Source organism: Mauremys mutica, chromosome 8 (genome assembly GCF_020497125.1).
Source record: "Mauremys mutica isolate MM-2020 ecotype Southern chromosome 8, ASM2049712v1, whole genome shotgun sequence".
Taxonomy (NCBI): Eukaryota; Metazoa; Chordata; order Testudines; family Geoemydidae; genus Mauremys; species Mauremys mutica.
The window spans coordinates 2,888,268-2,904,107 of record NC_059079.1 but is presented as its reverse complement, the minus strand read 5'-3'; the positions used below and the strand labels follow the sequence as shown (position 1 = coordinate 2,904,107).

At 46.0% G+C, this 15,840-nt stretch overlaps 1 protein-coding gene and 2 non-coding genes across 11 annotated transcripts in view; 1 reads left to right on the top strand and 2 right to left on the bottom strand.

The window, feature by feature from the left end:
• ARMH1 (armadillo like helical domain containing 1) overlaps positions 1 to 15,840 on the bottom strand; it is a 61,647-nt gene that overhangs the window by 40,964 nt on the left and 4,843 nt on the right. For 7 of the 9 annotated variants that reach the window (XM_045026786.1, XM_045026790.1, XM_045026791.1 and 4 more), the window contains exons 2-7: positions 13,403 to 13,624; positions 12,585 to 12,653; positions 11,547 to 11,713; positions 10,441 to 10,637; positions 8,666 to 8,750; positions 264 to 386 (exon numbers count right to left, since the gene is read on the bottom strand). In XM_045026786.1, coding sequence (XP_044882721.1) covers positions 264 to 386; positions 8,666 to 8,750; positions 10,441 to 10,637; positions 11,547 to 11,713; positions 12,585 to 12,653; positions 13,403 to 13,608 — 847 coding nt within the window. In that variant the 5' untranslated portion in view covers positions 13,609 to 13,624. Of the gene's footprint in view, positions 1 to 263; positions 387 to 8,665; positions 8,751 to 10,440; positions 10,638 to 11,546; positions 11,714 to 12,584; positions 12,654 to 13,402; positions 13,625 to 13,852; positions 13,920 to 15,840 lie in introns of those variants that run through there. The other 2 variants (XM_045026787.1, XM_045026792.1) reach the window with 2 other exon arrangements.
• Positions 1,483 to 1,596, top strand: LOC123376761. The gene has a single exon (XR_006581932.1). It is a non-coding gene; the product is annotated as a U5 spliceosomal RNA (small nuclear RNA).
• LOC123376755 lies at positions 5,412 to 5,599 on the bottom strand. The gene has a single exon (XR_006581928.1). It is a non-coding gene; the product is annotated as a U2 spliceosomal RNA (small nuclear RNA).

Genomic DNA, 15,840 nt, shown 5'->3' with positions numbered 1-15,840 from the left:
CCCCCCTTATACATTAAAAACACTTTTAAAATATTTAACACTGTTATAAGTGCTGGAAGCGAAGCAGCGTTTGGGGTGGAGGCCGGCAGCTTGTGACCCCCAGAGGGGTCACGACCCCCAGTTTGCGAACCTCTGGGTTCCACCCAAGGAGACTAAGGTACCAAAGTCGCCCATCAGTGGCTGGTGAGTCACTGAGCAAGCAGAGAAAGAGCAACCCACTTTGCAGCACTCTGCAGCCTCCAAGCAGACATGTGACCTCTTACCTTCCAGGGCTTTGCCTTTCACTCTAGCAGTCTCTTTCCCTGGTGGTTTAAGTAATTCAACCAGACCCTTCAGCAGCGCTGGCCGGACTTCATAGGCCGTGAGATCCTTTACCAGCTGAATGGCTGAAGACAAGAAAAGAGGGCAAAGCGCCACCTTGGTGCGCTAACAAGGCTGCACAGCAATCCCAGCAGCAGGTGAAACGTCAGAGACAATGGTCTGAACGCTGGCGTCTGAAAGAGCTGTATTTTCCTTCCGCCTGTTCAAAGTAAACCTCCTTGACTAGGGCTGGATTCTGCTCTGTTCCCGCCTGGAAGCTGCTCGGAAACAGAACAGGAGGCCAAGATACGCTCTGTGCATCTGAGAGCAGAAACACGTCCTCCTGGCTCGTAGATAGTACCCCATAGGCTGGCCAGCAAGAGTATGTGGATGGCAAAAAGCCCAACCAAAACATGGCTGGCTGGCTTTCTATTACGGCACAGACCTCTGGTTGCATAGAGCTCTCTGGGACACAGCGGGAGGGTGCTGGGTACTGGACATGTGAGGGTTACATACACTTTACACATGTGCACCACTGAGAGCAGCGCTGCCCCACTGTGCTGCAGGCTCCAGCTGGAAGGGGCAGGAGCAGCTTCCCCACACACCTTTCAGGCGTTTCAGTTTGGGAATTTGGAAAGTGCTGGAACCCAGAGGCAACAGCTCCTGCTGGGAACTCCCAGGCCCTCCACCTGCAGGGGGCAGAGTCAGGACTCTGGAGCGCCTCAGAGAGTCATCAAGCTTCAGGATTAGTGCAAATATTAAACCTTTACCCAGTTATGTAGTAAATATGCAGGTGCCACACTCAATGTCCCCTCAGCTTGCGGCCACCTGCTCTGATGCCTCCAACAGCTGGGCAGTAGAGCCAACCATCCCCAGGGCAGCTGCTGAGAGGCTAAAAGCAGCTTCCCCAGGAGCACGGCTCAGCTCAGCTCACAGCAGAAGGGAGAAGCTGGGTCTGGTCTGGGAGCAGGGCTCTGGGAGCACCAGCTCATTTGCATACTCATGATGCATTGCACATAGAAAAGCCTTTCTTTGAGCAGTTCAGTGTCCGTGGAAAGATGTGCCAATTTCTGGTCAACTTCCCTGATGAGGATTGGGCTATACAGAACACAGAGCTCTAAAATGAAAACATTTGTAAGAACCCTCAGCTCCCCTCCAAACGTCCTCCTACTTTTATATTTAGGATTTTTTTATCCTCAGAGAGAATAAATATTTTGCATTTTACTAAACATTTCTGTGGCAATAAGCTTTTCTGAGTTTACATGCAATTTTTTTGAAATGTTCTGTGAATGAGTCTAATTTTTGTGGAAAAGTAGATAACATTTTTATTTGATGTCTATAAAATAATTCATAAAAGCTATGAGTCAAACGCTTTGTTTTCATAAGCCATTGAAAGTTTAAGTAAAATTGTTTTTCCTAGGGGGGGGAAAAAAACCTAATTCTTTAGAAGTTGCATAAATCCCATTCTGTCAAGTATCAGAGGGGGAGCCGTGTTAGTCTGGATCTGTAAAAGCAGCAGAGAGTCCTGTGGCACCTTATAGACTAACAGACGTATTGGAGCATGAGCTTTCGTGGGTGAATACATCCGGCATCCGACGAAGTGGGTATTCACCCAGGAAAGCTCATGCTCCGATACGTCTGTTAGTCTATAAAGTGCCACTGGACTCTCTGCTGCTTTTACAAATCCCATTCTGTGTCCTTGCACCCCCTGTCCACGTGTCCCTTTGGCCCACTCAGACACCCATTCCCCCCATCCTCATGTGGCCCTGCACCCTCTCCCCCTGTCCCTTTGTAGCTCTGTACCCCCTCTGCCTATCCCGCTGTGTCTCTGTGCCCCCGCTCAGCCACTCCCCTGTCCCCATGTGTCCTTGTCTCCCCTCCCCCTATTCCCCCCACCCAGCCATTTCCCTGTCCCTATCCTCCCTCCCCCTGTCCCCATGTGTCCCTGTCTCCCCTCCCTCTGTTCCCCCCACCCAGCCATTTCCCTGTCCCTATCCTCCCTCCCCCTGTCCCCATGTGTCCCTGTCTCCCCTCCCCCTGTTCCCCCCACCCAGCCATTTCCCTGTCCCTATCCCCCCTCCCACTGTCCTCATGTGTCCCTGTCTCCCCTCCCCCTGTTCCCCCCACCCAGCCATTTCCCTGTCCCTATCCCCCCTCCCACTGTCCTCATGTGTCTCTGTGCCCCCACCTATCCCTATGTAGCTCTGCACCTCCTCCCTCATCACCATGTGGCCCTGCACCTCTCTCCCCCCTGTGGCTCTGTGCCTCCACTTCCATTCAGTCCCTCCCCCAGTCTGTCCTCCCCTACTAGCCCTTATGAGCCCATCTGACTGTAGAACTGATAAATGAAATTGTTTTTAATTGTTCACTTTATTCATGTAACTTCTGTTCACTATTCACTACACTTGTCTACATTGTAACTACATTTAGCTACATTTAGCTCATGCTAAAATAAATTTGTTAGTCTTTAAGGTGCCACAAGTACTCCTGTTTTTTTTGCGGATACAGACTAACACGGCTGCTACTCTGAAACCATTGTAACTTCTGTTCACTGTGTGCCATCCACTACACTTGTCTGTATTGTTACTTCTGTTCACTGTTTGCCATATTGTAATTCAAACCCCATTTGAAAACACTCACTCCATTTTGTAAAAGCTTCCTCCAACCTTCATTTTTGCAAACCCTGCTGTACTCTTATTAGTTTAGTTTAGACGTGTGACTGAGGTATGGATGGGTGATGGAATCAACCTCCAGCCCCAGCCTGTCCTGATTAAATAAAGTTCAACCACCACCGGCTGAAGATGCAGACAAGAGCCCTAACAAAGTAAGAAGTGTCCACCCTAAAAAGAAAAGGTACAATAAAAGAAAGATCAAAGCCAGGTCCCAGGCTGAAAGTCGCACCTGCAATTGATGGGTGATCAATCACCAAACCCAGAGGCAGCGTGACACAGCAAGACCTATAGACTCTGGATTCAAACTAAAGCCTACAAAAAGGATGGGTGAGATGGAAGACTTTGGAGGGTAACACTCTGCTGCCAACATGGAAGGGCATCGGTGCAGGCCCAACAGAGACCCAGCTCGTCCTTGTGCCCGGCTTTCCTGGCCAGTTACCGCCACAAGCTACAAACCCAAGCTGCAAAATCAAGCCACGAACTCAAGCTATGTCCAGGGCTGGTAACTATGCAGCAGCTGCAGAACATCTGATGGATGTGTGTGTGTGTGTGTGTGTGTGTGTGTGTGTATATACGTATTAGGTATAATGTGTGTATAAGGATTAAGATAGTAGTTATTGGTCATAAATCAAATTGTTATCATAATAAATGTGGCATCTTTGTCTTGCCCCCTGAAAAGATCCTGTGTAGTTTTGTCCGTATAACATGACTCCCCCAGCCCCCACGCTGTCCGTCTCCTGACCTGGCCTGACAGGCAATGCGAAGAAGTTAGGCTCTCTCTTAGCTGGCTGGGAGCTGCTGCTTTGTTCAATTACCACAGCACCCTCTGGTGGGAAAAAGGCGGAACTGCAGCAACATTTTGGCAGAAACTTTTTTCTGAGCAAAAATTTTAAAAATATGTGGGGCTCATTAATTAATTATGCATGCAGTAGTGCAGAATTCCCTCAGGAGTAAAAGAGAAATGGTGTAACTCTGGGCCTTCACAAAGTTGCTACACTAGGCAAGTAGATGAGCTGCTGTAGCTATTGCTTTGGCAGAAATTACTCTGCAATATCAGTGCTTCAGGCTGAATTCACCTGCCAAGCTGTTTGCCCAGAACTTCTCAGTCATGAATTCCAGAACTAATGTCACATATTATCTATAATGTATAATCACATTAAAAAATAAATAGTTTTTGAGCAAGGCCTTTCAGCATCATAAGAGTTGTGCTATGTAACTTCCCAAAAAGATCCACCACAAAACCCAACCGCCAACAAGTGAAACCTTCAAGCACAAACTTTGTTCCTTTCATTTTCTGCACAGACAATAAACCTCATTAAATTACAATAAAACTCCTGAAATCATTCTATTTTTTACATCAAAAAGCAACCTCAGTAAAATAAGACTTCCTTTGTGTATATGTTTACCTGCTTTAACCTGGTAAATAAGTTTCTTATGTCTTTTCCTAGTTAATAAATATTTAGTTTATTATAGGATTGCCTATGAGCACTGTCTTCCGTTTGAGATCTGAGGTGCAACTGACCCAGGTGAGTGACCAGGAATGACCTATCACAGAGACAGGCTCATCTGGGTGGCCAAGGGGGCTGTCTGCGACTCCATGTTAAGGCTGTTTTAGTGCCTGAGGAGTTCACACTTGATACTTGGTTGGTGAAATCAAAAGTATAGAACATACAACTGCCTGCCAGCCCCGGGCGCCCGGGGCTCCCGCTCTCTGGGGCTCTGGCTGTACTAGAAATAAAGGTACGTTTCTAGCTTGCCCAGTTGCAAAGGAAATGTTGAAAACAGGACCTGAGAGCACCTTAAAGGTTCAGAAACCGGAAGGGAAATAAAGAGACCCCATATGACATTAAAAACAAAAATCCTCATGATTTTTAAGCCAATCTCATGATTTTTGGGGATCTTACTCATGATTTTCCAATGGTGAGGGATGGCAACACTGATAAGGATTATTATTTAGAATTTACATTACAGTAGGTTGGAAGAAAAAAACCCAAATTGATCAGGACTGGGACCCCTGTGTGCTGGGTACAGCATGACACCGAGTGCCTTCACTTGATTTTACAAACCAAGATACATGGAACATATGCTGGGTGGGGAGAAGTCTATGTAACAGGCAGTTATTTATATAATTGAGACTTTCAATATTACAGAATTTTTTTTTTAAAAATCTCCTTCACAGACCCTCAAGTCTGGAAAGCATTAATTCCTCATATTGTCATAAGGATTCACAGCAGAAAATAAAACCCCAGCTTTTTAAACAATTCTCCAGGAAGACAAAGAAACTGACATCTATAGACTCACAGAAACTTTAACAATATTTCATTGTAAACAAACCAATGCATTTTAACTACTGTAAAGATCTACTTCAAATAAGACATACAAAACAATCTCCTTACGGTAAAATTCTTTCTATTTTTCTAACCAGAATTTTCTCCCCAAAGGAAAGGTACCATTCCTAGAAATACTACCATAGCATGTTGATACATGGGGTGGACAAAGCAAGCTCCTATTCCATCACCCTACTTCAAAAATCAATTTGATGTACAATGCTCAAATAAAACACATCAGACATTAAATTGAAAACATTAGACACTACACTTGATTTTAGCTGAGAACAGCAGAGATTTAAGGCAGTGTGCAGAGGCGGTCAAAAAAGCAAACAGGATGTTAGGAATCATTAAAAAGGGGATAGAGAATAAGACTGAGAATATATTATTGCCCTTATATAAATCCATGATACGCCCACATCTCGAATACTGTGTACAGATGTGGTCTCCTCACCTCAAAAAAGATATTCTAGCACTAGAAAAGGTTCAGAAAAGGGCAACTAAAATGATTAGGGGTTTAGAGAGGGTCCCATACGAGGAAAGATTAAAGAGACTAGGACTCTTCAGCTTGGAAAAGAGAAGACTAAGGGGGGATATGAAAATCATATAAAATCATGAGTGATGTTGAGAAAGTGGATAAGGAAAAGTTATTTACTTATTCCCATAATACAAGAACTAGGGGTCACCAAATGAAATTAATAGGCAGCAGGTTTAAAACAAATAAAAGGAAGTTCTTCTTCACGCAGCGCACAGTCAACTTATGGAACTCCTTACCTGAGGAGGTTGTGAAGGCTAGGACTATAACAATGTTTAAAAGGGGACTGGATAAATTCATGGTGGCTAAGTCCATAAATGGCTATTAGCCAGGATGGGTAAGAATGGTGTCCCTAGCCTCTGTTTGTCAGAGGATGGAGATGGATGGCAGGAGAGAGATCACTTGATCATTGCCTGTTAGATTCACTCCCTCTGGGGCACCTGGCATTGGCCACTGTCGGTAGACAGATACTGGGCTAGATGGACCTTTGGTCTGACCCGGTACGGCCTTTCTTATGTTCTTATGTAGAAGCCCTCAGATGCTACATAGTTCCCCTGCCAGAGACTTGATTTGAACCTGCAGTTTATTCTATCACTGCTACAAGCCTGAACCAAGAACTTTGCCATTACTGTAAGTAACTGATTCATTTAACCAATTCTAGCTCTCATCTATATCTTTTTCCTTTTATGAATAAGCCTTTAGATTTTCGATTCTAAAGGATTGGCAACAGCGTGATTTGTGGGTAAGATCGGATTTGTATATTGACCTGGGTCTGGAGCTTGGTTCTTTGGGATCAAGAGAACCCTTTTTCTTTTACTGGGGTGTTGGTTTTCATAACCATCTGTCCCCACAACGAGTGGTACTGATGGTGATACTGGGAGACTGGAGTGTCTAAGGGAATTGCTTGTGTGATTTGTGGTTAGCCAGTGGGATAAAAACAAAGTCCTCTCTGTCTGGCTGGTTTGGTTTGCCTTAGAGGTGGAAAAACCCCAGCCTAGGGCTGTAACTGCCCTGCTTGAAGCAATTTGTCCCAAATTGGCACTCTCAGTTGGGTCCCACCAGAACCAGCATCATTACAGGCTGTCCCAGGGGAAAGGATTGGGCCCAGACTAGGAAGGAGTCTAGTCTGTGAGGGTGAGATATTATCTGTAATCAGTTTCTTAATGTATTAGGCTTAGACTTGCGTGTTTTTGCTTTTTTTTTTTGCTTGGTGACTTACTTTGTTCTGTCTGTTATTACTTGAAACCACTTAAATCCTACTTTTATATTTAATAAAATCACTTTTGTTTATTAGTAAACCCAGAGTAAGTGATTAGTACCTGGGGGTGCAAACTACTGTGCATCTCTCTCTATCAGTGTTATAGAGGGCGGACAATTCATGAGTTTAACCTGTATGAGCTTTATACAGAGTAAAACAGATTTATTTGGGGTTTGGATCCCACTGGGAACTGGGTGTATGGGTGCTGGAAATAGGTAACCTGCTGAGCAGTTTTCACTTAAAGCCTGCAGCTTTGGGGGCGTGGTCCAGACCCAGGGTCTGTGTTGCAGCAGGCTAGCATGTCTGGCTCAACAAGGCAGGGTTCTGGAGTCCCAAGCTGGCAGGGAAAACAGGCTCAGAGGTAATTTCAGCACATCAGGTGACAGTCCCATGGGGTTTCTGTGACCAAACCCGTCACACCTCTGCTTCTACAGCCTATTGCTCTGGCCCAATTAAACCGTGAGTTTGCTCCTCGGAACCAGGGTCATGGACCAGGGAGTCAGGATGTGGGTCATGATGCGCAATGCATTATGGACATGCAAACAAGCATCCCGGGTAGGTCTGAGAGCACAGGGGAGCCCGGGCGTCTGAGCTGTGTCTGCAGCCCCTGGAATGTGGCTCTGGGCGGGGCGGTGGCTCCCGGGGTCCCCGCAGCTGCTCCAGGCACAGCCCCGTGCACTGGTTATCCGGGGGCACCCAGACCGCAGAGGAGATGCCCCGGGGATGGGAGCCTGCAGGTGCCAGGCTCTGTGCCTTGAGTGGTGCAGGCAGGCCTGGGTCGCTGGTCGCTCCCATTTGCCCATGGGGAAAGGGCTGGGGAAAGGGCCGCTGAGCCACCCCGGGTGAGCTGGGGGGGGCAGACTGGCCTTTGCCCGGAGCCTGCAGGGGATCCCGTCCCACCCCCTGCAGTCAGTACAGCCCACCTGGGGGCAGCAGAGAGAGGGCAGCTTGTCCCTAGCCCCTGCCGCCCCTGGGCTCTGCGCCAGGGCTGGGCTTGGTTGGCCTGCAGCCACTGCACAGCTTGTTAACCCGCCCGTGGAGACCCATGTCCCCAGCCCCGCTCCTGCAATCCAGTGCTGGGAGTCATCAGACCCCCTAGGTAGCAAGGGAAAAGCCGGAGACACGCACAGCCTTTGCACGAGCAACACCGCCCCTCTGGGCTGGGCATGGAGGCTGGAGCTGTGGAGCGGCGCGCTGCCAACACGCAGCTGGGTTACAAACCCCCCACCCCCCATCAGAAGGTAACCGCCAGGGGTGCAACCCCAGCTGCTTGGTCTGTGCAGTAACGGGCACTCTGCCTCTGGGCCTTGTGACTCACCTGTATTCCTTTCCTGTTGCCAGATCAGTTCAATTCCTTAGAGCTCAGTGAGCAGCCGAGCGGCAAATACACCCAGCCCAGTGCTCACACACTCAGCTTGAACTGAGCTCCGGGGACACTGCTGCCTGGAAGTGACTCTTGACAGGCTCACTGAGAACCTCCCCATGAATGACTCAGAAGTCTGCTTTCCTCCTCAGCAGACAGCACAAGGGATGTTTCCTACCTTCATACTGTGATACCAGTGATGGTTCCTACCTTCATACTGAACTTCCAAGTGCATTGAGCTGAGCACGCCCAGCACAGCGTCTACAATGCTGGGATGGGCTGATCCCACGATAGCCTGACAACGAAAGGAACAAGAGGGTGTTATTCCTCCCGGCTCTCACATCTGCAGCCCACTGAAATGTTCACACGTGTTGGATCCTCAGGATACAGAGAATTGCACAGCATTTCACTCAGGGAAATGGTCTCTTGGGGCTGATTCTGCAACCACTACTCAGGTTAGTGAGCACTTATTCTTAAATAGGACTCCTCATGTAAATGCTCACCAATGTAATGGTTGCCCAGTCTAGCCCTGTGGTTCTCAGACTAAGGACTGCAGTTATTGGGGCAGCAAACTATTAATTACTATTATTTCATATTTTTAATCTGGCAGCACCCAGAGGCTCCAATCAGGTTCAGGGCCCCACTGCTCTGGGGCTAGACAAAGAGGTAGAAAAGTCCCCTGCCCCAAAGAGCTTACAGTGAAAGAAGACAAGTGTTCTACAGAGTGTGGAGACAAAAAAATGGAGACAAAATCTCTCCTCCTCTCAAGACTCCTCAAACTTGAGCATGAGATTCATTGATGTCCAGCTAACTGAGGCACTAGAACAGCGTTACGATTTTAATAGTGCTTCATCTGGGAGCCTCTCTCTCGTGTGGTATGTAACAGAAGAGATAACGACATACATTTTATGTTCAAAGGTCAAGGATCCATGATCCTGCTGATCTGGGGGTGGTGGCAACCCCCACCCTTCCTTGATGACAAGGGACTGAAACTTCAAATGGCAGATTTTCAGAATTAAATTCAAGAGCATCAGAGCTGCTACCCACCTACCTCACTGCTTAGCTCTATCTTAGTCTGGGTGATTAACATATAGCTAGAATTTTTTATGTAAGTGCATATTTCCAGGCCAGGGAGAATTTAAGAGGGGTCAGAAGACCTCAACCCCATTCCCTCAATTAAAAAAACAGCACAACCAAAGTGCAGGATTTAAAACAGTAGCACTAAAGGCTGTATAGTTAATCCTGCATGCCATTCCCTTTGAAATTCCCTATGGAGTAAGGGCAGGATGTGTCTTTAGAGGCATATCCTCTCCTACAGCCGAGGTCATACGTTTTCATACCAGGCTTTCAGAATAAGTAACAGACCGGAGGAGAAGGGGAATTATAAAATATCTTTCATATTCAATTTATTTAAAAGCAGCATATTAGATGCTGATGGAGCAGGGACTATGTAGACAAAAGTAGCAGCCTTTATACACTCAGCACTTGCTCACACACAGCCTTGGAGTTTAGCATCTGTGTTAGTGAGAGGGAAAAGTTTAAGGGGGAAATTGTTCTTGATTTCATTATCCAAATCAGCCAGAAAACAGCTCTGTGCACCCCATTCCTTTTCAGTGTGTTCTCAAAGCTCAGACACAGGAACTGCTGGGAAACTTGAAGAGCATACTCTGTGCTGATGACATGCAACTGAGTGCAAAAGGATCCTGGCTTCAGACTTCTCTTATCCAGTACTACCTCAACAAGGCACCTTCAAATCGTGTTGGCTTATCCACACAGGGTATGCAGCCTTAGACATGTTAGGACACATCAGCTGAGTACATACTAGGTGTGCTTGTGGATGCAATAAGCTCTTCTCTGGGCTCGTTAATAAGGCAAGAATTGTAGCAGGATTTCCACTCACCTTTAGCCTCCAGATTATGATAGATTCATTATGAAACAGAGTGTTCTGATAAAACTAAAGTTTGATTACATCCCATTCTGCTCACCTGCACAGTTCTGAGTGTCTGCAGAGACAGCTGTTGGGCTTTGGGGGATGTGCATGGCAGCAAAGCAATCAGGCCTTTGTATACTTGGTTCTGATACTTGGGATTGCCGTGGCCTAAAGAATCCAACAGAATTTGCACTTGTTCTTGAGTCTCTTCTGACTTGGAATTGGCCAAGAACTCAGCTATTGATCTCACACCTGTGTATAAGAAGATTCACTGAGTTGCGTGGTTGGAAAGCCCAAGTGGTTACACATCTGAGGTTAGACAGCAACTCGGTAATTTTATTGAAATCCAGAAGGAATCAAAAACACTGTCCCATTTTAAGCACTGCTGCTGGAGAGATAGAGATGGGGAGTAACCTTTATCAGGAGCTATTACACTGATTTTAAAATATAATGGGCCAAATTCTCAGCTGGTCTAGAAGGGCAAAATGCTGCTGAAGTCAATTGAACAACATGCATTTACACCAATAAAGAATCTGGCCCCAGGAGGTAAATGGTGCATACTGAGTCTCACGTCACTGATTCCATCACACTCATCTCACTGCTGAGGAAGTTGTTCAAACCTTGAGCATCCGTCACTGATTGTAATGATGGGTTCCCTTTTACAATGGAAAAAGCATTTATTTTTTTCCAGTCTTCAAAAACATCTGAAGAGATCTAGCTTTCCCTTTTCAGACAAATTCCTGATTTTTCAATAGACACCAATCATAGACAATGTTAACCCCAAGAGGGAAGGTTTGGAGAGGTAGCAGTGGATGAACACAGCAGGTTATAATGGAAACTCTTTTGCAACCTTAGCCATAGCAGTTGCAACCAGCATGACTGCTGTAATACATCAAAGGAAAAATACTGTCCAAAAAGTAGGCTCATTAAAAATGAGAAGGGGGATGAAATGTAACCACTCAGCAATGGCTGAGACTCTGAACTCCTTTCAACAAGAAAAGTACTAAAATAATCTTCCATCACTAGGACTCTCATAGAGCGAAAGGAACAGGTTCAGTTCTGTAAGGAGCCCTTGACGCTTGGAGGTCAGAGAGTAGAGACTTGCCTAAATGGATGTAAGCCCATTCCATTGATAAAGAACATGGATGGCATGGAACTTACCATAACTTTCACAAATGAGCTCCTTATACTTCCTGCCAGCGTTTGCTACAAGTTGGAGTAGCTTTATCGACTCCCTTTTGTCCTCTTCCTTCAGTTGGTTCAGACCTAGTATTTCCAGGAGAGTCAGGACACCTCCAACCTCCAGAAATTCAATAAGATACCTGTGGCTACAGAGATGAGGGGAACAAAGCAGAAAATGTAACACTTTGAACAAAATCTTCCTTCCTCGGATCTCCATATTACTGGGAACCTTCTTCCTACCTCCTTGCCTCAGTTTGTGTCTAAGCTCCTGAACAGAGACGACAGGTACCAGAAGCTTGGCTTGGAACCCAAATGCGAATGCCTCACCTGGCACTATGATGTGCTCCCAATAGGCTACCAGGTGAGATATTTACCTCTGAGTGTCCACATCTGGATACTGACCTACATGCACAGAGAACTTGGGTCTCCATACACAGGGTGCTCAGCGGCTCCCTAACGAGTGTGTTAGCAATCAGACCGCTTCTGGGAAACATGAGGGACTCACTGAGCAATTGCATAGCATGGGTAACATCATAGAATATTTGCAGTATTCTTGGGAAGCACAAAGGGTCCTGGCTTTGCCCAGCCTTGTGTGAAGTAACATATGCAGCACCTCCCACCTGCCCATGACTGATTTATCTGTTTCTACAGAGTGCTCATCACCATGGTATCTGACCTCCCCAAACAGGGGACACAATTCAAAACTGGTCCAAATGCACAACCTACTAAGAGTGTGTGTGTGAGTCTCCAGGCATGAAGGAGGCTCACAGACTGTGGGGATCCAGGACCTGCAGAGGAGATAGGAGACGCTTGCCCAGTTATGCACATGCTGACAGCAGGGTGCTCAAAAGCACAGATCATGGACAGTTGCCTCTGTTGCCCTTTCCCAGATCATCCTTCTAGTAAAATATTAACACTGCCCCCGACCACCTCACAATCCCCACCCTGGGCTGGCATAACTCTGGGATGTTAAACCCCCCCAAACAATTCTTGTTGAAGTGACACAGGAGCACTCACCTACTTGCAGCTGACAGAAAGATGCCAATGGACTTTAGCTGCTGATCTAGGTACATTCCATACATGTAGCTGTTTGACAATGTTAAGGAGCAAATACTGAGGCAATTTTTCACATTAAACCTGGTCACTGCACCTGGTCTGGCTGGTAGCTTGGTGGCAATGTGTGGCACTGCACCTGGGGAACCTGTCTTTGGGAAAGGGCACAGGCTTTAATTTTCCAGGCCAGCTGGGTTGCAAGCCACTAAGGAGGCAGCATGCTCATCCCCAGAGTGGGTGTGAAGTGGGTGCCTGCGGCATTGATGGGCTTGGCAGGGAGCTTACATTTTATATAAATAAATAATAATTGGAGCTATACTGATCTCCTAGAACTGGAAGGGACCTCGAAAGGTCATCGAGTCCAGCCCCCTGCCTTCACTAGCAGGACCAAGTACTGATTTTTGCCCCAGATCCCTAAGTGGCCCCCTCAAGGATTGAACTCACAACCCTGGGTTTAGCAGGCCGATGCTCAAACCACTGAGCTAGCCCTCCCATTTTGTCCTCAGCTAGGAGGATGGGATGCCCTGAGGCAGGACCTATGAGAGGGGATGGAGAAAACAAGGGAAATCTTGCAGAGCAGCCCAATAATACCCTTGGTGTGGAACTTCCCTCAGATTCCAGCTTTCATGGGCTGAGCTTTTCTCCCTGAACAGCTTAGCTGGACTCAGGTATTTCCACAGAAAGGGGCTACCTTAAATTGTATTGGGGAAAAGAACATTTGGGAGAGAATCTTCCCCTCAATCGCCCCACCACCTCTGCTGGCATCCCGAGGAAGTAGATACGTCAGCCTCAGCCATGATGTTAGGCGGGCCAGAAACAAGCTGGCTCCCTGTGAGAATTCCAGCTCCAACTCTGGCCCTGTCTTTCCTTGATTTGCCTTAATGAAATTATCCAGCATGTGGCTACGAGCAGCTTTGCTAGCATTGTCCCATTCCTGCAAGAACCCCATCAGTCTGCTGATGGCTGCCTGCTCCTTTGTGGAAGTCATGATCAATACTGTCCTCCTATAGGGGAGAGAGAGAGGTTATAAAAACCCTTAAAGATAAATGTAGGCTGTACAAATGAGTAACACCAGCACTAATTATACTTTCCCCTTCATTAGTGCTTTCCAGCTAAGGATCACAAAGCACTTGACAAACATTGATTAATGTAATCTTATCTTCCTTTAGTCCCATTGCTAGCTCCATTTTACATCTGGAGAAACTGAGGCATAAAGAGATTAACTGATTTACCCAAGGCCACATGGTAAATCTGTGGCAGAGCTGGGATTAGAATCCAGATCTTCTGCTTGAACCACAAGATCATCTTCACAAGAGCAGTCTCCCTCCCAGATAGGAATAAAGCACTTTAACGTTGCAAATTTTCTTAATCTCAAGATTCTTGCTAGCTTCCCAGGATGGATACTTGATCCTATGACAGGCCCTGCCAGGGGGTAAGTAGGATGAAATAAGAGCAGAGATGCACAGGACCTTGACAATGTGGATTTGGGAAGCTTTTGCATTTTGAACCTTTTTGTCCTAGTTCATGTCTTATTATTTAATTTCTCTTCGAGTGCTGAGAGCTTTCAATGGCACATTTTTAAATAAACTCAGGGGGGAAATGACATAATAATCCAAGGAATAGGGCAGCTACAGAAAACCCCACTGACCCTGTGACCTTCAATACAGTGATCCCCATTTTGCTGAATTTCTTTGACATATTTGAGCACTGGCTGTCTCCCCCTCCCTCCTTTGTGGTATAATTAGTTCTGGTAAAAAGTGCAGATTGACAGCTCTGGAAGCTAAAGATGGTTTAATCACATAGGTCCCGATCTTGCAAACACACATGCTTAACTTTAAGCTTGTGAGTAGTCCCAATGTGGGGCTTAAAGTTAAGCACGTGCATGGGTGTTTGTAGAACCGGAGCCAAAGGAGGTACAACACAGGCAGCAATCCTGCAAGCGTCTCTCCACACAGCCCTGTCAACATGCTTCATCTGTGTGGGTGACAGAGAGTTCAGTCTGTGCTTCTTTCAGTCCTTGGCCCCTTTGCTGAGACTGAGGCCTTGTCTATGGGAGAAAGTTGCACTGGTTTAACTTAAGGTGTAATTTAAAAGCAAATTAGTTAAACCAATGCCACCCCCCTGTCTGGACACTTATTTCAGGCCTTCTCTCAGTTTAGTTTAAATCTACTAGGTCTGTTTGGGTCCATGCCCATTTCCTATCTGGAAAGGGCCTAGCACTTGTCTACTAGGAACTTGACTGAGATTCCAAATCCATTTCACAAAAGGCGTCAGGTGGCTGCCCAATGGTCACTTTCAGTCACTACTGCCTGGGCAGGATTGAAACCAATGACCTAAAGGTGAAATGCTCTGTAGTTAAGTGTATTTAAAAAAATTAAAAACCAAAAAATCCCACCACCCTAGAAAGTTGGATAAAGAAACAATTCTGTGGGGTTAAGAGGAGTTGGCATTTCATTAGGGAATTAACAGTGTGTGGTTTGTAGGAGTCTGTGTCCTTGGCAGAGTGTATTCAGGATCTCCTTTGAGGGAGGACAAGGTTTAAAATAAATCAGTTTTCCCAAAATAGTTGTGATAGAAAGTGTTATTAGCCATAACAAATGTTAGTGCTGATGGGAGACTGGCCTGTTAGGAGCCCTTTGTCGAAAGTCGTATTTCACAGTATCATGAGCTTTTTCAAGTGATTTACAGAATATTTGTGAAACATTACATGCAAGGCTCATGATTGATACTGAGAGAACAACTAGTGTGTTGAGGGAATGAGTATTTCACAGAGACCATTTCCATGAAATTTACAGTCCCATAAAGAGCTCCTATGTCCTCTACAGAAATCTAGTTAAAAGAACTTAACAGTCTGAAGCATCCCAAAATTGATTCTAAATTAATATTTCCATATTTATGTTTGTGAAGCTGATGCTTTGCTCTTATCCTGCTTTTATTAGGAAGCAGCAATAATCCTCACTGTTCAGAAACACCATCACCAACCTCTGGACAGGAGGATTTGAGGAATAAAGGGTGCTCTCCTATTATCCAGCCAGGGAGAACAGTTGGTCTGAAAATGATCACACCGTACAACTAACTGAGGATACAATGGTACCATACTCTGACTGTTATAATACTATGCACCTATACGATGCTCTTCATCCAAAGATCTCCAAGTGCCCTATAGATAGGGGTAACTATTCTTATTCTCCTTATTTTACAGATACAGAAACAAATTCAC